Source organism: Marmota marmota, unplaced genomic scaffold (assembly GCF_001458135.2).
Source record: "Marmota marmota marmota unplaced genomic scaffold, marMar, whole genome shotgun sequence".
Taxonomy (NCBI): Eukaryota; Metazoa; Chordata; class Mammalia; order Rodentia; family Sciuridae; genus Marmota; species Marmota marmota.
The window spans coordinates 12,879,407-12,903,198 of record NW_026000016.1 but is presented as its reverse complement, the minus strand read 5'-3'; the positions used below and the strand labels follow the sequence as shown (position 1 = coordinate 12,903,198).

At 34.3% G+C, this 23,792-nt stretch overlaps 2 protein-coding genes across 16 annotated transcripts in view; one reads left to right on the top strand and one right to left on the bottom strand.

The window, feature by feature from the left end:
• Suv39h2 (SUV39H2 histone lysine methyltransferase) overlaps positions 1–14,260 on the top strand; it is a 27,161-nt gene extending 12,901 nt beyond the window's left edge. For 2 of the 3 annotated variants that reach the window (XM_048809180.1, XM_015483508.2), the window contains 4 exons: positions 4,478–5,149; positions 7,077–7,223; positions 10,082–10,211; positions 11,173–14,260. In XM_048809180.1, coding sequence (XP_048665137.1) covers positions 4,481–5,149; positions 7,077–7,223; positions 10,082–10,211; positions 11,173–11,279 — 1,053 coding nt within the window. In that variant the 5' untranslated portion in view covers positions 4,478–4,480 and the 3' untranslated portion in view covers positions 11,280–14,260. The remainder of the gene's footprint in view (positions 1–4,477; positions 5,150–7,076; positions 7,224–10,081; positions 10,212–11,172) is intronic. The other variant, XM_048809181.1, reaches the window with a different exon arrangement.
• An 827-nt stretch (positions 14,261–15,087) lies between these two features.
• Dclre1c (DNA cross-link repair 1C) overlaps positions 15,088–23,792 on the bottom strand; it is a 30,093-nt gene continuing 21,388 nt past the window's right edge. For 9 of the 13 annotated variants that reach the window (XM_015483506.2, XM_048809172.1, XM_048809171.1 and 6 more), the window contains 3 exons: positions 22,428–22,516; positions 19,911–20,005; positions 15,088–16,283 (listed from right to left, as the gene is read on the bottom strand). In XM_015483506.2, coding sequence (XP_015338992.1) covers positions 15,361–16,283; positions 19,911–20,005; positions 22,428–22,516 — 1,107 coding nt within the window. In that variant the 3' untranslated portion in view covers positions 15,088–15,360. Of the gene's footprint in view, positions 16,284–19,910; positions 20,006–22,427; positions 22,517–23,792 lie in introns of those variants that run through there. The other 4 variants (XR_007349716.1, XM_048809179.1, XM_048809178.1 and 1 more) reach the window with 2 other exon arrangements.

Sequence of the window (23,792 nt, the reverse complement as noted above, 5' to 3'; positions counted from 1 at the left end):
AAAAAAAAAAAAAAAAAAAGTATCTTTTGGACATCAAGTAGGCTGTTGGATATATGGAGTTGGAGATAAAGTTTTGGGAATCATCAGCATATAGTTAACTACAGCAACATTGCTCAGAAAGAGAATTTATAGAGGTTTTTTTTTTAATATTTATTTTTTAGTTATAGGTGGACACAATATCTTTATTTTTTATTTGTGTGTGGTGCTGGGGATCCAACCCAGTGCCTCACACATGGTAGGCGAGCGCTCTACCTCTGAGTCACAACCCCAACCCCAATAGAGGTGTTTTTTAAAAAAATATTTTTAGTTGTAGATGGACACAATACTTTTATTTATTTTTATGTGGTGTTGAGGATTGAACCCAGTGTCTCACGTGTGCTAGGCAAGTGCTGTACCACTGAGCTACAACTTCAGGCCCTTGTTTATTTATTTTTGTACCAGGGACTGAAACCAATGCTTAATGGCTGAGCCACAACTACTAAGTTGCCTGGGGCCTCACCAAATTGCTGTGACTGGCTTTGAACTTGTGATCTTCCTGCCTTAGCCTCATGAGTTGCTGGGGTTACAAGTGTGTGCCACCATGTCTGGTGTAGAGGAATTCTTAACACCCTGAACATCCAAACACCTTGAAATTACTCAAAAGGTTATATATCTGACATTTGTTATGGAAATTTCCATATCTTCCATCAGATTATCAAAGGCATCAATACTTTTTTTTTTAGTGTAAAAAGGGTCAAGGACAAGTCCTGAGTATCTACATTAAGTGATAGAGGACTCAGTCTTAACAAAGAAATGAGAAAAGGAACAAGAATGAAAAAATATGATTTTTAAGCCTAATGAATGGTCAAGTGAGGGCTGCTGCTTCAGAGAGCTTGAATTAGGTGAGGATTGAAGAATTCATTGGTTTGGCAATTAGATAAATAAACTTTACTAATTAGGTGGAATTAAATGTATTTAGAATTTCCACACAGAAATGCTCTGTATTCTAAGAATTGTAAGATTGATTGGGCCAGTTCAGATTCCTCAGCCAAATAGTCAGGGTTGTCTAAAATTTATCCTTCCCTTAGCTCAGCATTGGTTTTATTTTGATTCGACATTCTGAATTTTAAAGCTCGACAAGTTCATCTTTTAACAGTTTTCTGGATACTTCATGCAAATCTTAGCTTCAAGCTTTTGCTTGTTTCTCACCCTGCCTGCCATGCTCCCTACTCAGCAAATTCTGTCAGCCTTTCACAGTGTAGTTGGTTCTACTTCCTCTGTTCCCTTTATCTGGACAATATTGATTCTCCTCTTTATATTCTATTTGTGGTATTGCTTGTCTTATTTATTTTGGCATTGAAAATTGTATTGCCTTGCACTGCTAGCTGTTTCATATTATTGCCTTTTTTTCCCAATTAAATTTTATTTGTAAAGGCTTGTAATACCTTATTGTTTCTTCATGCCCCAGTGCCTAAACTTTCATATATTTGTTATATATATTAAAATATTTAAATTTAATTTAAGCCAAATATAGTGGGCAAAAATGTCTTGAAGAAAAAATTTGAATGGTGCATTCCAAATTACATAGTTATTTTTACTGCTGTATTCCATTTCTGAAGGTAATCAAGAGTTGATTACGCATCAGAATAAGATACTGATATATAAGTCTATGAGCTTTTTGACTTAGAATTTAAGGTTATTAATTAACTGAACTTGTTTCTTAATTTTCCTTTGTAAAATTATTTTTCAAAATAGAAAGTCTTTTATATTTTAAAAGTAAAATATGCTTATAAAATGTCTGCAGACCACAGATAAAATATTTCTATACTCTTTTGTCAAAGAGGCATTCATATTTTCTAAGTGTACTTACTCCCCATAAATTAAGTAGGTGCCAATGTGGTCAACATATAAAATTTAGTCACTTAAATGCAAGATTAAACAATACAATAGATTAAATTGTAAATTTTAGACTTAGATGTTTTTAACTTTACAGGATAATTTAACCATCTGACTTACAGCCTGGATTTCTGTTTCTTTGTTTTCTTTTAATGTTTAGCATAAGTCAGGACTATTGTAGGAAAAAATGTAGCAGGGGGGAAAAAAAAAAGGACCAGGGTTGCACTGCTTTATTCTGGCATCAAAAAATTTTTAAAACTTAAGAGTGATATATGTTAGATACTGCCTAATGGATTTCATGTCTGCTTCAGTATAGATAACAGCAAACTTGGACTATTATTAGCAGGTATCTGACAAGGGGAAGAATTAATTTGACAAAAATACTTTGTTGTACATCTAGTCCTTTTTTTTTTTTTTTCCTGTGTCTGGAACTACAATTATTTATTTCCATGGAAATACAGTTTTTGTGCATGTCCTTAGACCATAATTTAACACATTTTTAACAGAAATGGGTTTTTTGAAAACTTGCAGTTTTCAAAAAGCAAGTCAATTTTATTCATAAGAATTACTGCTTGTTGAGTAAAATAAAATAAAACATTAAGATATAGATAATGAGGATAATATTAAGTTTAGTCATGAATGTGTCACAGTGTTCCTTAGTCCAGTTTTTATCTTCAGCAGTATGCTAGGGAACACAGCCTAGACCTTCCAGGTTATTTGTCATTTTTAAATTGTGGATATGGGCTTGGAGAATAGTTTAGTGGTAGAGTGCTTGCCCAGCTGCAAGAGACCCCTGGGTTCTATCCCCAGCACTTTGGTGGGGGATGGAGGGAATTAATGGATACTTAAATAACTGTCCTGTACATCTTTACTTTATAATAAAAATTCACTAAATTTTTTAGGGAAAGGCAAATTTAGTCCCAATTAAGTTTTTTCATTATCTCACAAATTATGTGATACTTAGAAATTGTCAAATGCAGTTTAATTACTTTCATATTTCAGAAGAATTTTATGAGCTTATTTTATCTTAGGGCATGTGGATATATTAGTTATTCTGGAGGATGAGAAAAAGGTAGTGAGAGACTTCACTTTGGAATATATAAATTTATTCTATATCCTTAACTGCATTTTTTTTGGGGGGGGGGGTACTTGGGATTGTACTCAGGGATACTCAACCACTGAACCACATCCCCATCCCTATTTTGTATTTTTATTTAGAGATGGGGTTTCACTGAGTTGCTTAGCTCCTCGCTGTTGCCAAAGCTGGCTTTGAATCCACGATCCTCCTGTCTCAGCCTCCTGAGTTGCTGGGATTACAGGTGTGCGCCACCGTACCCAGCCCCCAGCCATTTTTATTTTTTATTTTGACACAGATCTCACTAAATTGCTTAGGGCCTTGCTAAAGACTAATCCTAACCATTGAACTTGGGATCCTTCTGGCTCAGCCTCTGGAGTTGCTGGAATTACAGGATCACCAAGCCCTGCTTAACTTTTTAAAAGAGAAAGTTAAGAAACAAGATGTTGCCTGATTTTAAGGAAAGAAAATATATTACTGTAGTGTAAACAAACACAAGATTCAAGATACCATGATGATTAACATCAGTTTGTGTGATAAGTCAAAATATTTGACTTTTGGTGGCTGGAGTGCCTGTTACCTGATCCAATTGATTAGTTATGTGTGACTCTAAATAAGGCTAGCATCCTCTAGAATGCCATTCAATAGAAATACAGTGTGTACAGGATGTCTTAAAATTTTCTTAGTAACCATGTTGAACAGAGTAGAAAGGAAGAGGTGAAATTGTTTTCAGTAGTATATTTAATACAAAATATGAAAGAGATTTCAACATGTGATCAGTATTTTTTTAAATACTTTTTTTTATTTGTTTATTTATATGTGGTGCTGAGGATCGAATCCAGGGCCTCACACATTGGAGGCTAGCACTCCACCACTGAGCCATAACCCTAGTCTCTGATCAGTATTTTTTTAAACTTAGAGGTATTTTACTCTCCCTGCCCAAGTCTATAAAATTCAATGGGTTTATACTTAAAGCACGTTTCAGTTCAGACTAGCCACATTTCAGGTTCTCAGTAGCTGAGCAGTGACTGTATTGGACAGTGTATCTTTAGCATATCTAGGGGATGAGTGCCCATGACATTAAGAAATATAATTTCCCTCATGTCCAGTTAACAATATTAAGTCCTGTACCTTAAAGAAAGCCTGCATCTATGCTAGCCAAGTAAGCCACTAACATAAGACATGGATAGTTGGCTTTAGGATCATATATTTCCATAATCAAGATAAATGCTTTTATATTTAACCTAATAGCTGTTTAGTCAAATATTCATAAATTTTAGTATCTCTGTTTTTCTCTAGATAAGACTTTTTAACCTATTATCAGACATGTTATGCTGTATATAAATTCTATTCTATGTAATATAAAGAAAAATAGTTTATGTGATCTGTACTTCAACTGATAGAAACTATGGCTCTTCCCATATTCTGTAATCTCTCAAGAAAAATGGTAATGGTAGCTTACTCTTTAAAGTGCTTAATTATCTTAAATAATTTGTCATGATCTAATTGCATTCTTTTGCATTTAAGGATATGGAATATTATCTTGTAAAATGGAAAGGATGGCCAGATTCTACAAATACTTGGGAACCCTTACAAAATCTCAAGTGTCCGTTACTGCTTCAACAATTCTCTAATGACAGGCATAATTATTTATCTCAGGTAAAAAAAGGCAAATCAGTAATTTCAAAAGACAATAATAAAGCTTTGAAACCTGCTGTTGCTGAGTACATTGTAAAGAAAGCCAAACAAAGGATAGCTCTGCAGAGATGGCAAGATGAACTCAACAGAAGAAAGAATCATAAAGGAATGATATTTGTTGAAAATACTGTTGACTTAGAGGGTCCACCTTCAGACTTCTTCTACATTAATGAATACAAACCAGCTCCTGGGATCAGCTTAGTCAATGAAGCTACATTTGGTTGTTCATGCACAGATTGTTACTTTGAGAAATGTTGTCCTGCTGAAGCTGGAGTTCTTTTGGCTTATAATAAGAACCAGCAAATTAGAATCCCACCTGGTACCCCCATCTATGAATGCAACTCAAGGTGCCGATGTGGACCTGATTGTCCCAATAGGATTGTGCAAAAAGGCACGCAGTATTCACTTTGCATCTTTCGAACTAGCAATGGCTGTGGCTGGGGTGTAAAAACCCTTATGAAGATTAAAAAAATGAGTTTTGTCATGGAATATGTTGGAGAGGTACGTTCAGTTTATCACATAATGTTCCTGTAAGGTTTATATTTTTGTGAAGTTACCTTTTTACCTCAATTAACATAAATACTTGATACATCATTTGCAAATATAAAAAAAAATTCAGGTTTAGGAGAAGGGTTCACTGGAATAATTAAAAATGTAAACTTTTAAACTTTTGGTCAGGTGCAGTGGCACAGCCTTTAATCCTAAGGACCCAGGAGGCTGAGGCAGAAGGATCGTGAGTACAAAGCCAGCTTCAGCAAAAGCGAGGCTCTAAGCAACTCAGTGAGACCCTGTCTCTAAATAAAATATAAAATAGGGCTGGGGATGGGGCTCAGTGGTTGAGTGTCACTGAGTTCAATCCTCGGTAACCACCTCATCAAAAGGAAACTTTTAATTTTACATCTGAGCAAAAATATATAATGATAAGTTTATATAGCTATTTTTCAAAAAACCCCCACTTACAGTCATTGAACATAGTATGTGTACATTTTAAAATATAACAAGTAATTTTTATTTTATAGTTTCATTAAGAAGAAAATCAGACCTAAACACATACTGACATTGAAACTTATAAGTTTCAAGTTATAATTAATTTATTTGGCCAAATATGGTTACGTTTGGCTATACTTATTTTGTATCAACATGAATAATATAGAGTAGATCAACACTTCATAAGTAGGTATTGTAAAAGGGGACACAAAACCATTTATTGCATCTATAAGAAAATCAAACTGCATCTGAAAATCAGATACTTTGAACTGTAGATCATTCTCTAAATGACCAAATATTATCAAATTTATTTATATACAAACCATGCATAAATATAAAAATAATATTCACCATAGACCACATACTATTCTAAGCATCTTATTATATGAACTCAATAATCTTCTCAACTCAATGAGGTAGAACTGTTAACTATGTTATTAGAGAAACTGAGATACAGAGAAATTGAGGAAGCTGCCCAACATCACATAGATTATATTGTTATCAAGAAGAATCAAGATTCAGAATGAGTGCTGTTGACTACGCCACACTACCTAAAACTGAATGATGGATCAAGCTGGTACTAGGAACATGAGTGTGGTTGCTTGTCTGGGATCATCAAATCTGACCGGTTTCTATAGGCTTCTAAGATTCTGAAATTAGATGAGATTCTTGTTTTGATCCTTATATTTTTAGACAATGGCAGATTATTATAGATCATTATTCAAGAAGCTAGATCTTATATATTTCTTTTTTTTTTTTAAATATAGCAGTCACATTTGGTTGATAGCATGAATCACTTTAGATATTTTTGGTTTATTGAACTGAGCTTGTAATAAAGTTGTGTTTCTAAGAGCAGAACTACAGTTGATGTTTTTTATGCTGGGGATAGATCCCAGGGCCTCACACATGGAAGGCAAACACGACCACTGTTAACCATCATCCAGGGGTTGGAAAATTTTCATCTATAGAATTTCATGCTACATTTTCTACAAAACTTTCCAATTAACTGCAAATTTAACATGCCTTCTCTTGTTATATAATAAATTTCCACTTGTAACTGTGTGCAGATTAGTTATAGGAAAAATGTGCCTTCAGAGCACATTTAGAAAATTTACACTTGTAAATGTGCTTATGTCCTATAGGTAGCTATATTTACAGCTTTTTGAACAGCCTTATAATAATGAAAATAATGAGTGTTTCAACTTGTTTCACATTTAATTTTTTTTTTAAGTTAAAGAATTATTTTTTTTCACCATCTGTTTTTCACCCTTCATTTTCCTTGCCTCTTTCATCTAGCTCTTAATTCATGTTGAATATTTGTTTTGATAACACTTAAATTTCTTTTTTAAACATTTGTAGGCATCAATATATTGATAGTCTGTGGAAGAATGTTTCTTCAGTTCAGCAATAGCTACATAATATACTATAGTTTTTTATCTAGGTAATCACAAGTGAAGAAGCTGAAAGACGGGGGCAGTTATATGACAACAAAGGAATCACATATCTCTTTGATCTGGATTATGAATCTGATGAATTCACAGTGGATGCAGCCCGATATGGAAATGTGTCTCATTTTGTGAATCACAGTGTAAGAAAAAAATGCTTAAATTATAGATAAATAGTTCAACTTAACACTACTTTTAATGAATTCTCATGGCTGAAGAATAATCATCTTTAAACATACCCTTTCAAATTATGTTAATGAAAGGTCTCTTCTGTTAAGTCATGGTATTAATGCTATGTTAGGAAGATCAACATTGAGGTGCTTACCAAGTTTTTCCAGAGTCTTTATGCTTTGCTTAGTCTTTCAATTAATAATCTTTATAAGGTAGGTATTCATATCAGAGAGGAAATTAATAAATGATAATTAAGAAATAAAATACTCAAAACTGGGTGCAGTGGTGCACACCTATGTGATCCCAGACTTGGGAGGCTGAGGCAGGAGGATCTTGAGTTCAAAGCCAGCCTCAGCAATGGTGAGGCGCTAAGCAACTCAGTTAGACCCTGACTCTAAATGAAATACAAATAGGGCTGGGGATGTGGCTCAGTGATTGAGTGCCTCTGAATTCAATCCCCAGTACAAAAAAAAAAAAAAAAGAGTCAAAAATCACTTGCAGTTATATTTAACTTTAACTTAGAGTTAATAGAACTAAATTTTGGAATATATGGTTCTTACCCCTTATCTACAGTTTCACTTTCCACGTTTTTGGTTATCTACAGTCAAGTGCAGTCCAAAAATATTTAATGGAAGATTCCAGAAATAAATAACTCATAAATTTTAAATTGCATTCCATTCTGTCAGTACAATAAAATTTCATACTGTCCCACCATAACCTGCCCAAAATACAAATCATCATATACATTATCAGGTATATGCTACCTGCTTGTTAATATTTGGTAGCTGTCTTGGTTTGTTAGATCTACTATTAAAGTATCACAGTGCTTGTGTTCAGGTAACCATTATTTTACTTAATAATGGCCCCAAAACATAAGCATAGTGTTGCTGGCAATTTGGATATGCCAAAGAGTAAAGTGTTTTTTTAAAGTGCAGAGGTAGAAAGTATAACATTTTGAGAGATTACATTTAGTACAAAATTGTTCTATTTTAGTTATTGTCCTTTTTGTTTGCATAACTTATAAGTTAAATGTATCATATATGTATTTAGGGACAAAACCTAGCAAAGACAGGGTTTGGGTAATGATTTATGGTTTCAGGAATCCACTAGGGTCTTGGACTGAATCTCCCATGGATAAAGAGGGACTACTGTATTTTCTTAAAATATAAGCATGTTAACATTTTTAAAATAAAATTTAAGGATTTGTAGAGTATTAAAATAGTTGGGACATTTTCACCCCTAAGTTATAAATTATTCTCCATTAGTATTTTAAAGAACTGAGAGCTCCAATTATAACTCCAGAGTCTCATCCTCTGAGAAAACTATTTCCAAAGGTAAGTTAATCTGGGGGCACCTTCTAAATGTCAGGTATATAGGGCTAGTTAGGTTGATAACTCCATTTTATAGACGTTATAGATATAAGAAAAACGTATATCAGAGAGTAAGTTGTACAGCTGATGTTATAAATCATGATAACCTTCTAATGGGTTGCATAACAAAAAACTGATGTGTGATTGTCAGTGATGTGTGAGAGACCTTCTGACCCCCTTGTTTTATGACTTAAACTTTTGCTTTAAAATAATTTTTTTCTTAATGATAAATTGGAGATAACAGTCATCCTTCTGTTATCTCAGGGGATTGGTTCCAGAATCTCTCAGGTTCCTTTATATAAAATGGTATGTAGTATTTGCACATCATCTGCACATCCTTTTTTATACTTTGATAATCTCTAATACTTAATACAATGTAATGTTTTACTATGCTGTTTAGAGAGTGATGACAAAACAGTCTGTACCTGTTCAATATAAGTGTACTTTTTTCCTCCAAACATTTTTGATCTGCCAATGGCTGAGTCTGTGGATGGAGATTACACAGTTACAGAGAGCCAACTGTACTTCCAAAACACTTATGTTCTATTCAGTGACAACTAATTATGTAATTGGGTTTCATAGTATGATTGTTTAGATCACTCTTCTTGGATATTCCATAATTTAGTGGAGAATTCTCTCAAAATATTGGACAATTATAAATAAAAGTTTAAGCAGTGAAACTCCATACAATTTAAAATTTATCCCATGGTACTGATTTTTGATTTTTAAAATACTGTTATTCTGGTTCTTTAAATTGTGTGACTTACTGAGATAGTTATAGAAGAAATGTTAAATTTAAATTCTTCAGGAAAATAAAGTGTTGGGACTAGAAGATGATGATTGGTAAACATATTGATAATTGTTGAAGCTAAGCAGATACTTATGGATTTAGTGTATTATTTTCTCTACTTCTAAGTATGTTTGAAAATTTCTTATATGTGAAAATAATACTTTTGAATGTACATACCTAAGCAATTTAATTTCCAGTAAAACATTGAGTCAAACTTGACTTTTGGAATTTGTAGCTAAATTTTGGAATATATAATTCTTATCCCTTATCCACAGATTCAATTTCCACGTTTTTGGTTATCCACAGTCAACTCCAGTCTAAAAATATTTAATGGAAGATTCCAGAAATAAATAACTCAAAAGTTTTAAATTGCATTCCATTCTGTCAGTACAATAAAATCTCATACTGTCCCACCATAACCTGCCCAGGACACGAATCATTATATACATTATCAGGTATATGCTACCTGCTTGTTAATATTTGGTAACTGTCTTGGTATATTAGATTGACTATCACAAGTGTCACAGTGCTTGTGTTCAGGTAACCATTATTTTATATAATTATGGCCCTTAAAAAATAAACACACTGGGAAATTAAAGGTTTTATATAGCATGTAAAACAGTTTGTTTACATCACTTTTACTTAAATGGGTTTTAATGTTCGTTTTTAGTGTGACCCAAATCTTCAGGTGTTCAATGTTTTCATCGATAACCTCGATACTCGTCTTCCCCGAATAGCATTATTTTCCACAAGAACCATAAATGCTGGAGAAGAGCTGACATTTGATTATCAAATGAAAGGTAGGATTTTTGAGTACAGTTTCTTTGATGTTAGTTTCAATATGAAGAATCAAAATAGGAAAAAGCCTTAGATCATCTGCAACAAACTAACTTTAATGATGAAAGAAATCAAGGCTGTAAGAGTTCCTGGTCTTAAGATTCAGAGCTTATCTGGTTGTCTGAGAAATGGTGTCTTCTATATCATGTTGCCCCCTTTTTTCAGAACTCTGTTTTGGAAAATGATTTATTACAACACCTTTTCATTACTAAACTGCTTGTATTTTAAAAATATAAGCCTACATTTCTGAATTTTATTAATAAACAATGTTAGTTCAGAAGATTGAAATGATGATTTCAGTCACATAGGAACTTATTCCATTCCTTCTTGAATCTGACTTTTAAAAGGACATTTAGGACTGGGGATGTGGCTTAAGCGGTAGAGCGCTCGTCGTCTGGCATGCATGCGGCCCGGGTTCCATCCTCGGCACCACATACAAACAAAGATGTTGTATCCACCGAAAACTAATAAATAAATAAGTAAAAAAAAAAAAAAAAGGACATTTAATTTGTTTGCTTTATTGTGACAATATGAAAATTTGTTTCCTTTGTTTTTCTAAGAATGGTGTCCTTCACATAGTTATTGCTTGACTTTATTTGCTCTTAATGTATGAAAAGAATGAATGTATATTGGGGTTTCCCAGTAAGTTTCAGCTTTGCAGAGACCCAATCTCACAAATGTGGCCTAATAACCTAAGTGTGACCTCTTACCTAGCCTACACCATCCTTTTAAAGCAATTATGAGTTGTCTGAACATTCCTACTTATAAATGCAAAGGGAAAACTTTTATTTCCTTGGGAGTAAACTTACTTCAGTGATCTTGCATGAGTTTAGTAGCCTTGCTAGCTACTTTAAAACTAATAGAAAAATTGAATTTCATTCTAAATTGTCTTTACTTTCTTCTGTTTTTCTTCTGTATGTTCAGGTTCTGGAGATGTATCTTCAGATTCTATTGACCATAGCCCTGCCAAAAAGAGGATCAGAACTGTATGCAAATGTGGAGCTGTGACTTGCAGAGGTTACCTCAACTGAATTTTCAGGAAATAGAGCTGATGATAATTGTAGTCCCCCCCACCAATGTTACACTTTAAAAAAATAAGTATTTGGGACTCTTTCTTACTATCAGGATTATACTTACGTTAATTTACAATTCACGTTTCAAGACATTTGCCAAATATATTACTGTTGCTTCTGAAGAGGACACAGGGTCACGTAACCGAATTTAAAGTATACATATTTGGTGGTTAGACATCAAACATGGAAGACAAACTATGGCTCAGCATGTGTATACTTATGAAGTCTGTGTGAACAGAGAAGTGCTCCCTTCACTGTTTGAAAAGTGTTAAAATGATAAGGTAATGAATGCTGAGATGAAAAATTCATCTTGCCTTATACCTTGGTTTCAAAGAAATAGTTGAATTTGGGCTGTATACAAGTTCTATTTTTGTTACTATATTCCTATTTAATACCCACTGGTCTTGTTTTGAGACAAATAGGTGATACTGAATTTTTTTACTCTAATTTTCTACTTTTTCATTAAAACCTTGGCATTTTCATGATATAAAAATTAAGGTATAAAATTAAATGTAAAAAATTTTAATTTTAATTTTAGCTTTATTTCATATTTTGAAGTGATCTAGACCATTATAAAGGCTGTATGTCTCAACCTGAAATTCTTACATGATTTTAATCCTGTAGAATAAAAATCTCCAAAAGCCCTCTATAAAGGTCCAGAATGACTGGCTATTATGCTTCCTTGAAAGGACAGGACAGGTGAACCAGCAGGCTTTTTGGAGTGCCATGGCAGGGGAAATGGAGCTCTTTGAGCACTCCACTTAGCATGAAACAGGAGATCCATGTTGAGTATCTCTGGTCTAAACCTTGAAACAGGAGACCTGAGGAGCAGCTGTACTTAATGATAACGTAATACACCCTATCTTTACATCCTTTCAATTTTAGGCAGTTTTAATGTTTCCTTTCCATCAGATTCAATTATTTTTATATTTCCTGCAGGTTCTTCTTAAAAAGTAATCTATATTTGAACTGATACTTGTTTTATAATGAATTTTTAAGATATGATAAAGCTAAACTTGGCCAAAGTCTATGCCTGAATTGAGACCTTTTATTAGTTAATAATGACTGAATGGAAAGATTTCCCCCATGTATAGTAAAACCTCAATCAGGAAAACTGTTTTCATCTCTGATTCTGGGATTTCTAATCATGGTGTCCCAACATGAAGATGCCACAAATCTAGCTTCCAGTATTCCTAATTAATCCTGCCTAAGCTCACTGCTCTAGGCTTTAATGATCTACAGTAACCTGGGGTAACATTGAACTGATTCAAGAATGTAGTACTTTAAAATATCTTCCTGATTCTTAACTCCTTTTTAGTACACTTTATTATTCACTATATTGCTATCACATGACTTTGCTCTTTCATAATGTAGGAAAATTGTTTGCATGTTTGGAGCCTCATAGTGTCTGCTAACCAAAAATTACAGAATGTGTCAAGAAAAAATATATTTTTTAATAGCATTTCTTGTGTTTTCTTTATGAAAAGTTTAGTTACGTGATTTCAATAGTAAGAAAGTATCACAAATTTACATGTTTCCCCCCTGGCGGCAAAGCTTATTTTGAATTATCTTTCTCATAGGTTTAAAGGTTTAATTTTTTTAGCCAGTATTTTACTATCTAATTATTTAATCTCATCTACTGTCTGGGTTTTTTAAAAGATGTAAAACTGGAGGACAAAAGGAAAAAGACTTTTCTTGTTGTTTTGTCCTTACTAATAGAAATTTAATAGGTCTTTGAGATTTTGAGTACTTGTGTTACCTCTATGTTAAAAAGCTGAGCTTAGGCAGTAAAATAATAGGAACTATTAAAATGAAGCTGTTAGAGACTAACTATTTTAATCAACATTTAGTTTCTTCTTTTTGATTTCCTAAAGACATCAGAATTTGTTCTCAATATAATGCAGGTATTCTAGGGTAATAGAGCAAATCTGAGTTATAAATCTGTGCAAGTTTTAAGACCATCATTCCCAGTATTAATGTAGGATTGTAATATACAATTGGAAATCTCATGAGTTTTTCTCCCAAATTTTCAAAATTTAGACCGTACTTCTTTTAGTTCAGTTTTTCCTTAGCAAAATAAATTTAGTTTGGCATTTGATAGTCCATTTACCAAGGCTTAACTTCATTTGCTTTTGAATGTTTCCAGTAGAATGCAGAAAGATACTGATAACATTTCTATCTGCTGATGAGATTAACCAAAGATTTCTATACAGTTCCTTTATGGGTTCATGCATTTGGGTATTAAAAGTACAACTGAACGTAGTTAGCACAATATGGACAGATACTGTGTATTTGAAATTTTTATGCTATTAGTTACTAGGTCCTTTAACTATTGTAAGTTTGCCTTGAAATACAAAGAAATTTTAGAATTCAGAACTAGTATTAATTGAATAAGGCTTAGGCCCTTTATGTGTATACTAATGTACTTCTCATAAATCTAGAAGGTTGTTGCCGTCATTCCTTTATTACACCTAAGGTAACAGGATTAGACTGGGTAGGTAACATTAATGTGCCCAAGATCATCCAATTACTAGGCTGAAAACTATACCTATTTTATAAGTATTCAGGGATACTTAAAAAAAAATCAGTGTCTATTCTTAAAATTTTTAGGTCCTGGGATTCAACTTTTTTTCCCACTTTTCCTTTTACAATTAATAGTTCTGGAAGTAAAAATCAAGTAGCAACTAAATTATTCCTGCCCGTTTTTATACTATATTATTAGATAATAATGACTTGAATAGCATAGTGCTTAAGAGCAGAGACTGTAAAGTCAAGCTGCTTGTGTTTGAATCCTGGCTTTGCCCCTTACTGGCTATGGTGAACTAACCTGTTGTGCCTTCATCTCCTATCCCTCAAAGGGTAGTTATGAGAATTAAAGCATATGTGTGTAAAAAACTTTTTTTTTTTTTTTTTACAGAATAAGCACTGATAAATATTATCACTCAAAACCTCTGCTTTAAAATCTGATGACCTTTACAAGTATGTTGAATAGTCTGTATTGCTCTTAGCCCTTGAATTCAGCCAGCATTTTTACCAGACATAAAATGGTGATTGTAAAATGCTAGGAATATATTCAGAAGAATGTTTACAGGTATTTTGTGAATGCCTATCTTGAATCATAAGTATACTATTAAAACTAAGTCTTAAGCATTAGTGACTATTATACAAAATATAGTAACTCTAGTATGGTGGATCCAGGACTACTTTTTGGTCTTATTACTATGCAACATCAAGATACAAATCATTCTCCGTTTAATCTACAAATTGTGAGATACCACTAAAAACTGATGTCTCAGCTCTGATTATTGTGAAATGTCAGCATACAGAAGTTTTTATGAATGTTTGTAAAACTTTATTGAATTCTTAGAAGCACTTGTGAACTTAAATTTAATGACTTTGAACATATAGTCATTTAATTCATAAACATTTTCTTTTACATTCTTATTGTTCTAGTTTTACCACTGTATTCAGATCAACGGTTTAAAGTGATAGAACATCTTTTGAAAGTAAAGGTGATTCCCCCCATAAACAATTTATAGATTCAGTTATTCTAATTTTTATAATCCAAGATGTATCTTTGTGAATATTCATGTGCACTTGAAGAGATGTGTTCTACTATTAGGTGCAGTGTTCTATAAATGCAAATTAGATCCAGTTGACTGATGGTGTTTAGTTCTATATACTTGATTTTCTGTATTTATACTAGTTCTCTTACAAAAAGAAGAATGTTAAAATATAATTGTACATTAGTTTGCATTTCCTTTTGTTTCATGTATTTTGACTGTTAAGTGCATGCAAATTTAGGATTCTTATGTCTTTTTGTTAACTTGAAGCTTTTATCCAGAAATTGATATTTGTGTAGTTACTCCAGCTTTTAGTATTTAAATGGTGTCTCTTTTCCATCCTTTTAACTTACACCATTTGAACTGAGTTTCTTATACACAGCATGTAATTGGGTTATGTTTCCCCACATGTCTTTCCATTGACGTGTGTTTTGCTGCTGTCTTTTAGGCTATTTGAAGATTTTTAAGTATTCCATTTAAATATCTAAGAGTGAACATTTTTTTCTTTCAACTATTATACTCTCACCTGTTGCCAGTTTCTCATATAAATACTGTAAATGCTCTAGTTTAGGTAGTTCCGCTTCTGGAGTTGAGGGAATTTCAAAATCAGAGGAACTCTGTGAATCTGAATGTGTGCTAAGATTTAGCGATCTGTTTTTCTCAGGTATGTGTTTCCCACAACTCAGACTAGTTGGTTCTCCAGTGTTAGGAACTGTAGTTACTTCTGAATCTCTGCTTTTTAAATCAGAGTGAGTGTCCTTTGGGCAAAGTACATTTTGTTCCATCTGGGAGGTAGGAATATTCTCTTTGGTTTTTGGTCTGTAGACACCTTTGTTCAAAGAGGTAATATCCCCACCATTTTTCTCTTGGGAAGATAACAAAACAGTATCAGATTGGCTATCCCAGCCTTGACTTCCTTGTTCTGTTATGTGTGTTGACTGAGAAGAATTCTGGGAGGAGATGTGTGTTGATTCTCCATCAGAGTCATTGAAAAGATTGGGTGACTGAGATCCTCCTGTCTCTGTGGAGGAAGGGAAGTTTTCCAAACCCTCATCTGTGGTGTCATCTTTTCTTTTAAAGAATACTTCCCACTGTGGTACATCCACATCAGCCTTTTGCTGGGGAAGTGTTACAGAGCCCAGATCTTCTTGCACTGAAGATGGCATTTCTAATTCTTCCTCACTTTCACTGTTGGATTCTTCACAATCTATAAAATTGCTCAAAAGAGAGTTTTGTGTACTCTCTGTTTTGAAACATCCTGTGCTTTGTCTCAGTTTTTCAGGCTGGTTTTGTGATATTGCAGTCATTGAAAATACCCCAGGGTGAAGAATTAGCTGGTATGGAACCTTGTGCCTTAATGGTACTGGCAGAGGGTCATCAAAGAGTTCATCTTCCTCCTCTATAGAACAACAATTAAAAAAAAAAAAAGGTTTATAAGAAACAAGGTAAATGGAGTCAATTTCTATTTTCAATGAAGATTTAATTTGTAGCATTTACCCAGGGTTTAAATTCTTGAAACAGCAAAAAATGAAGAGGCTCCTTTTTTTTTTTTTTTTCCCCAAAGATAAAATCAAAAGGCCTCTTATTGGGATATCCTGAACAATCTATCATCCTTCTTGGATTTTTGTAATGCCACACCATTAGTAGAGAATATAAGTCAAGTGGTTCTTAAATCTGATTGTTAGGATGATAGGGAGAACTGTTTAAAGAAAAATGTTTCTAGATTTCTTTCCAGAGATTGTCTGGTGAAGGTTGGGCCAAATAAAGTATTGCAGCTGGTTCTGCTCATCAACCAGGTTTATAAACTCTGTGTGCTCTGCAAACAGTAGGTGCCTAGTGGGTTGGCTGCTTTAATAAAGAGTTGATCCCTCCCTGCCACCTCTATTTATCGTTTGTACACAACACCGTGACAGATACTGGGGGAACACATAAAGGTTAAATCAACTTTAACCAAAATATCAGATAAGTCCTAATAAGTGTCAGGAACTAAGTCAACATCTATTTTACTGATTATTAAGCATGCCAAATCATCATATAGTAAGCCCGGTCTATAAGATTGGGCAATCATTCTTAAGTGGGAAATGAAGTTCTCATAAATGAATAAAATTTCAATAAAACCAGTATTTTCCCACATTCTAAAGGCACTGAGGCAGAAAATTAAATGTGGCAAGTTGTTCTAATTAAGGTGTTAACTTATAATATCCTACTTCTTAAAGATAATTGCTTTCCCAATGATAAAGGTGAAGCTAAACACTATTTTTAATAGGCCATTATCCAGCTCCCCTTTTGCCAATAAGGAGACATGTCCAGAGAAAAGGCATGCTGATTCATAAGTCAAACATTTTTTTTTTTTTTTAATTTTGGAAAAGGGTCTCCTAAGTTGCCCAGGTTGGCCTTGAACTTTGGATCCTCCTGCCTCAGCCACCCAAGTTGCTGGGATTATAGGCATATGCTGCCATGCCCACCATGAAGCTAATTCTCAGAATCTATTGTTTCATTTAGGATTTATAATTGATCTTAGCCTTCATTCTTAAAGGACTTCAGAGGACTAATATGTCTAGCTAGTCTATTTGGAATCATCCTAGTCTCCAGAATATAGCTTTTTTAAAGTCATGAGCTATATATTTTAGTTCTGCAATGAGTCATCTTTTTATGAGGTCTAAGTTGGACAACTCCATGTCCTAGATCTGCAACTGTAACAGTAACATGTTTCCACTGCATAATCCTTTCTCACAACATTTTCATGTCATCTTACCTGTGTGTGTCTAAGAAGCAAAGTTTCTATACTCTGAGTTTAACACTGTGTACTATTCTGTAACCATGTGAAATTTTAAATTATGAAATTAGGCATAACACTGAGAAAAATATCACAATATTCAAGTATTAATTCTTAGAATTTATAAATACTGATAATAAAAACACCTAAACTCCATGAAAAAAAAGGACAGATGTCATAAATATTTGTAAAAATTGATAACCTTACTAGAAAGCAATTTGGTAATATGTATTAAGCACATAAATTTCTATAATTTAACCCAATGAGTTATTACAATTATAAAACAACCTAAATTATGACTTAATATTCATAACTCAAAGATTATAATGAAAAGTATGCAACCATTAAACTGTTTTTGAAGAGAAACATATTTTAATAAAATGTTTTAAGTGAAAAATAGGCATATACACATATGTGTATATTTATAAAAGTGGTATAAGCTGCTTTTCAGCCTGTGTGCATCTATGCAGTTATTACTCTACTGAATTCTTTCATCATTTCCCTGTGCCCCACTGTCCTAGGTCTTACCCTAAGGACTTCAGTCCATTTAAAAGAGTCTTGTGCAACAGAACTTCAGTACATTGCTCTAGCGCTACAGACACTACTGTTCTCATGGACTAGAGCCTCTAGAGTGTTTTTAAAATGTTTTTGACATCACTCCTCTGAGTTTTGTGAATATGTAAGTTAATAAGGGGAAAGAAATACATTAAGATGCTAATCAAAATATCTATATATCATATAGCCATATATTTTCCAAATTATCTACAGTGAGTATGTATATACTTTTATAAAAGTGGTCTGTGAAGATGATAATAAGGTAAGCTATTAAAACATTTAGAGCACAAAGAAGTTTTTAAAGAGGCTAAGAATGACTTCTGAGCTTGCCCCTCAGATTCTGATAAAAGCACAAATCTTAAAGCAACTGATTTAAAACTACATGTATATTGGTGCTGATCACTTAACAGAAAAAAACTAAAGGACCTAAAAATCTAGTCATTACCAGATTTTAAAGCACACTCAGATTAGGATAATTACAAAGTCAATGATGTACATGGGTTAAATTAAATATTAAGATACTATAAAATGCATCTAAAATTCAGATTAATACCCATACAAATATAAGAAAATCTATGAGTAACAACAAGACAGAACAATCTAGAAGGAACAAAATCAAAGCTAACAAAGAGTGGGGTGTGGGGGAATCAAGAATAAATAAAATAGAAGCAAGCATTAACATGAACTAGCAACCAGATCCAAAAAGACAATCATTGAATTTAAGTATGGATTGAGTAAATGCAGAAAAGGTACGAGTTTTTTTGTTTGTTTGTTTGTTTTTAAAGAATTTCAGCTTCCAGTGTATCAGTTAATCTGCAGATAGAGCCTCTAAGGAAGTGATTATGGGTAAATGAGGATAGGGTCCTGATCTGGCAGGATTAGTATCCTCTTAAGAAATACCAGATACCTCCAATTCTCAAGTGCTCTCCCTGCACCTTGTGGGCACAAAAGAGGATGGTTAACTATAAGCCAAGAGAAAGGGCCTCAGAATGAAATGTATCTTGCCAGCCCCTTGATTTTGGACTTCTAATCTCCAGTATGGTGAGAAATAATAAACAACCCAATCTGGTTTTTTTTTTTGGTTTCGGCAGCTCAAACGAAATAGATACCATATGGCTAGTACAATACCAGCCATGTACTAGGTGTTCAAGAAGCATTATGTATTCACTATATGGTACAGTAACTGACTCTCAAAGGAAACCAGAATCCTAACCATAAAATATGGCTGCTGTAAACCAGGAGAGCTTTACTCAGAATCTAAAGTTCTGATTTCTATATCGGAGCTTATTTCTAAAAAATGAAAGTAGTGATGAAAGAAAGTATAGAGAAAATCCATTGATTTTTTTCTCCACCACTGATCAGTCTGATAAGAAATTACAACAATAATGGCTTCATTTTCACACTGTATATTGAAGGGAAATGTTCAAGGGTAACAACACAGCCTCTCTTTGGGGCTTCTACCAGTCACAGAGCATGTTCCCAGAAAGCTGAGAACATCTTGCAATGTGCAACAGGTTTTCACCACTTACTTCATCCTGTGAAGGACATCGGACTCCTGACTTCCTGAAGATAGGAAAGCAAAGCTCTTCCTGGAGACCATGTCTATTAGCCCAAGGCCACTTTACCAGACCAGAACATCCTGAAAAACATCTTTGCAGGAAACCCACACTACTGGACCTGGACTATTAGTCTTACCTGAGTCTACATGAATTGTTCTAGCTCTCTTCAGTTTTCCAAGTGGTTTATACTTTGGCTCAGTACTTTGGGAAGATCTGCATAGAGGCTGTAAGCTGAAATGAATCAGAATATTTGACTTTTCCTTTTGGAAAAGCTGCTAGAAAGTTTGTATTATTTATAGAGACTACAAAAACTTGACTTTGGGGGAAATCACACAACTTCTTTTAAGAACTGAAAGTAGTGTTTATTAAAAATGACTTTAATAAACGTAAACTGGTATTTAAATACAACCCCAAGATAACCTAATTGTTAGGATTAAGGGAAACAAAACAGATCTTCACTCTTGTAATGCAGAAAAGTAGGTCCCTATCCTAAAACAAGTAATACAATGCCTCCTGGTATTCAGGGAATATAGGACTGCTAGCTGCTTCCCTTTCCCTGTTTAATGGGATTTACTTATATCTTGCAATAATCTTGCCAATCTCACATATTTATGTCTTCATTCTGGAGCTACAGGCTGAAAGTATGAAGACAGAAATAAAAGGAGAAAGGATCTACCCTTCATTGAGGGCAGCATTGCTAACTGCTTTGAAGATTGCCAGAATCCTTGAGGATTTTATATAACTTACCACTTGGAGGAGAGCGCCATGAAGCTCCCAACCTGAAATTTATGTTCAGCCACACCCACATGACATTGTCACTCTTCTTCTCATGTTCAGGGTCTATTCTGTTCCATCCCTCCAGAACCTCAGCTCTGTTACCACTTCTTAAGTGTATTCAAGATAAATTACAAAAGGCATTTTTACATCTCAGCTTTTAATAACAAGACTCTAGGGCTGGGATTGTGGCTCAACGGTAGAGTGCTCGCCTAGCACGGGCGGGACCCAAGTTCGATCCTCAGCACCATATAAAAATAAAGGCATTGTGTTGTGTCCATCTACACCTAAAAAATAAATATTAAAGAAAAAAAAAAAAAAGACTCTAGCATCTTGTCTGTACCCTTTCCTGAACTATTTTTTTTTTGGTACCAGGGACTGAACCCAGTACCACAGTCCCTGAGGCTCAGGGAAATAACCACTGAGCCACATTCCCAGCCCTTTTTATTTTGAGACAGTATGTCTCTAATTTGGTTAGGGCCTTGCTAAATTGCTAGGACTGGCCCCAAACTTGTGATCCTCCTGCTTCAGCTTCCTGAGTTGCAGGGATTACAGGGGTGTACCTCCATGCCTGGCATTATCAAATTGTTTGAAGAATAGTCTTCCTCACTTTTTCACATTAAAAAAAAAAAATACAATATGGCTTCCAACTCACAAGTCTACTAAAATTGCTCTCATTAGGCACATACAAATGACCTAATTACCAAGGCAACAGGAGACCTCCCTGTTATTATTTGACTAATCAAAAATTTGCCACTGATACACTATATTTTGTCTTTCCTGGTCCTCCCACTGTCTAGGCCACTCTGTTTCCTTCTCATTCCTTCTTTAATGTGCTGCTCAGAATTTTGACCTCAGCTTATTTTACCCTCTTCATTCTCTCCTGGTGATTTCCTTTGTCCTTATGGTGCACATTCTAAATCTGTGCTTCCAATCCACACCTCTCTCCAGAGCTTAGTCCTAAACCCTATTTTCCAGCAACGCTTGCAAGCCTGGTTCTGTGTATATACTTATCAGAATATTGTATATAATCAAGTCTCTGGGGTAGATTCCCTGGCACCAGGCCAGATACCTTCACGATTCACAGAAATTTGTATGTATATGGTATGCTCCTGTTCAGACCCAGCCTTCTCCCAATACTCTAGAATTCCATAAGTATAGGTGTATCTTAGTCAATTTGGATCCATCCCAAGTGCAGTGCCTAAGCTAGAGCTGGCACTAGAGAAACATTTAATGAATAGGCCAGGTATGGTGGCACACACCTGTGATCCAGAAACTCGGAAGGAGTGCAGGTTTGAGGCCAATCTGGGCAACTTAGCATAAAAAGGGATAGAGGTAGAGCACCCCTGGGTTCTAATCCCCAGTACTGTCAAAAGAAAAAATAAAGTAATATTTAATGAATGAATAGATGGAACTTAAAGAAGAGGTTAAAAAAATAGTGACAGTAAAAGATAATCATACTGTTTCACCTCTCCTTTATTTTGCTTGTGCATTCACTAGATACCTTCACTGATCACCTGCTTGGCACTATGCTAAGTGTTTTTCATATATTATCTCTAAATTTCTGAGAAACTCAACAAGTAAGCATGAATGGATACTCCTACTTTGCTTATTAGAAATAACTAATTTAGAGAAGTCATCTGGCTAAGATCACACTGCAAGTAAATGGTAGAGCCAGGATTCTACCCAGGACAAATTCATAATACTATCTGTACATTCTGCCACACTGAATTAAAGGAAAAAAGGGAAATGAATAGAGTTTGAAAATGTTAACAGTGGAATCAGGTTCCAGATTTGTAAACTTTCAGGTAAAATTCCTTTGTCTCCTAGTCAAGAGCCATCAAGGGAGTAACCAATGTCCCAAGTAGTAACTACTCACATTTCTATAACTTTATCCTTAGTTGTGCCCAATGGGATGACATTTGGATATGCGTTCACAGGACAAATGTAGCTCAAGAAATCTTTAATCTAGAAGAAGGAAGATAAAATGGATCAATTATCTCCATGAAGACAACACAAAAATTTCCCTTTTGCAAATGGAATGACTAGGGCACAGAATGATTATTAGCATCTAACTTTCCAAATAAAGCATCAAGAGACAAGAGCTCAGTTGTTGCCAATAACTCTATTAAAATAAAAGGCTACTTTAACTTAGAAAGGTAGGGAGATCTAGTCCTCAGGCATTGTATAAGGAGAAAAAGTAAGGTCAAACCTATACCCAGAAGTGATTCACTACTTCTGAGACTCCCAACAGAGGAATATCCTTTCTTGTTCAAGTTGACAGCCTGTCTAAAAAAATACACTACAACAATAATTTCTCAGTATTTGTAGGGAATTATATTCTAAAAACTCACTACGAACACTGAATTAGAGGATACTTAACTACTGCTTCTAGGAAGGAAAATGGTACATAATTAGATTCCTGAAAGCCCCTGTTGATATCTTCATCAACCAATCTACATATACTCTTATTTTATATGTATTTGTTTAAAGACAACTTGTTTAACACTGCTGATTCCTTAACATTGAACTCACAGCAAACGGCACTGTAACTCGGACCTAAAAATTAATGTGTGTGTGTGTGTGTGTGTGTGTGTTTTGTACTAAGAATTGAACTCAAGGATGCTTAATCACATCCTCAGCTCTTTTTATTTTGAGACAGGGTCTCACTAAGTTGCTTAGGGCCTCACTAAGTTGCTGAGGCTGGCTTTGAGCTTGAAATAAAAAAAAAATTCTGCCTCAGCTTCCTCAGCCACTGGGATTACAGATGTGCACCATTATGCCTGACTCTTAACACATATTTTCACCATAAGGTACATCACAGCCTTCTTGTGCTCAGGAATCTAGATAGTACTTCAGCACCACACTAGAACGTCATTTAAAATTGCAAGATTACTGAGAAAAAGCACAAAAATACCAAAAAAGTGGCATTCTATAGACCACAAAAAGGACACCTGTTTACAGTATGAGAACTACAGTATGAGAGCTGCCTTGTTCAACTAGATCATGAAAAGTGCATGTTAAGTGACTCACATTTCTCACCACTGTCCAAGTGACTGACTCCTGAGGGGCTGCAAGTATTGATATTGGGGTTACGAATAAGTAATGGTGAGTGAGAAAACTCAGAAATATGGAGTTCATGAATAATGAGAACCAACTGTTACTAGAAAAAAAATGAAAGATGAGATTTAAACAGAGGTGCCTTTGGAAGTCAAGAGTACTGTTATCAATGATGAAGGCTGAA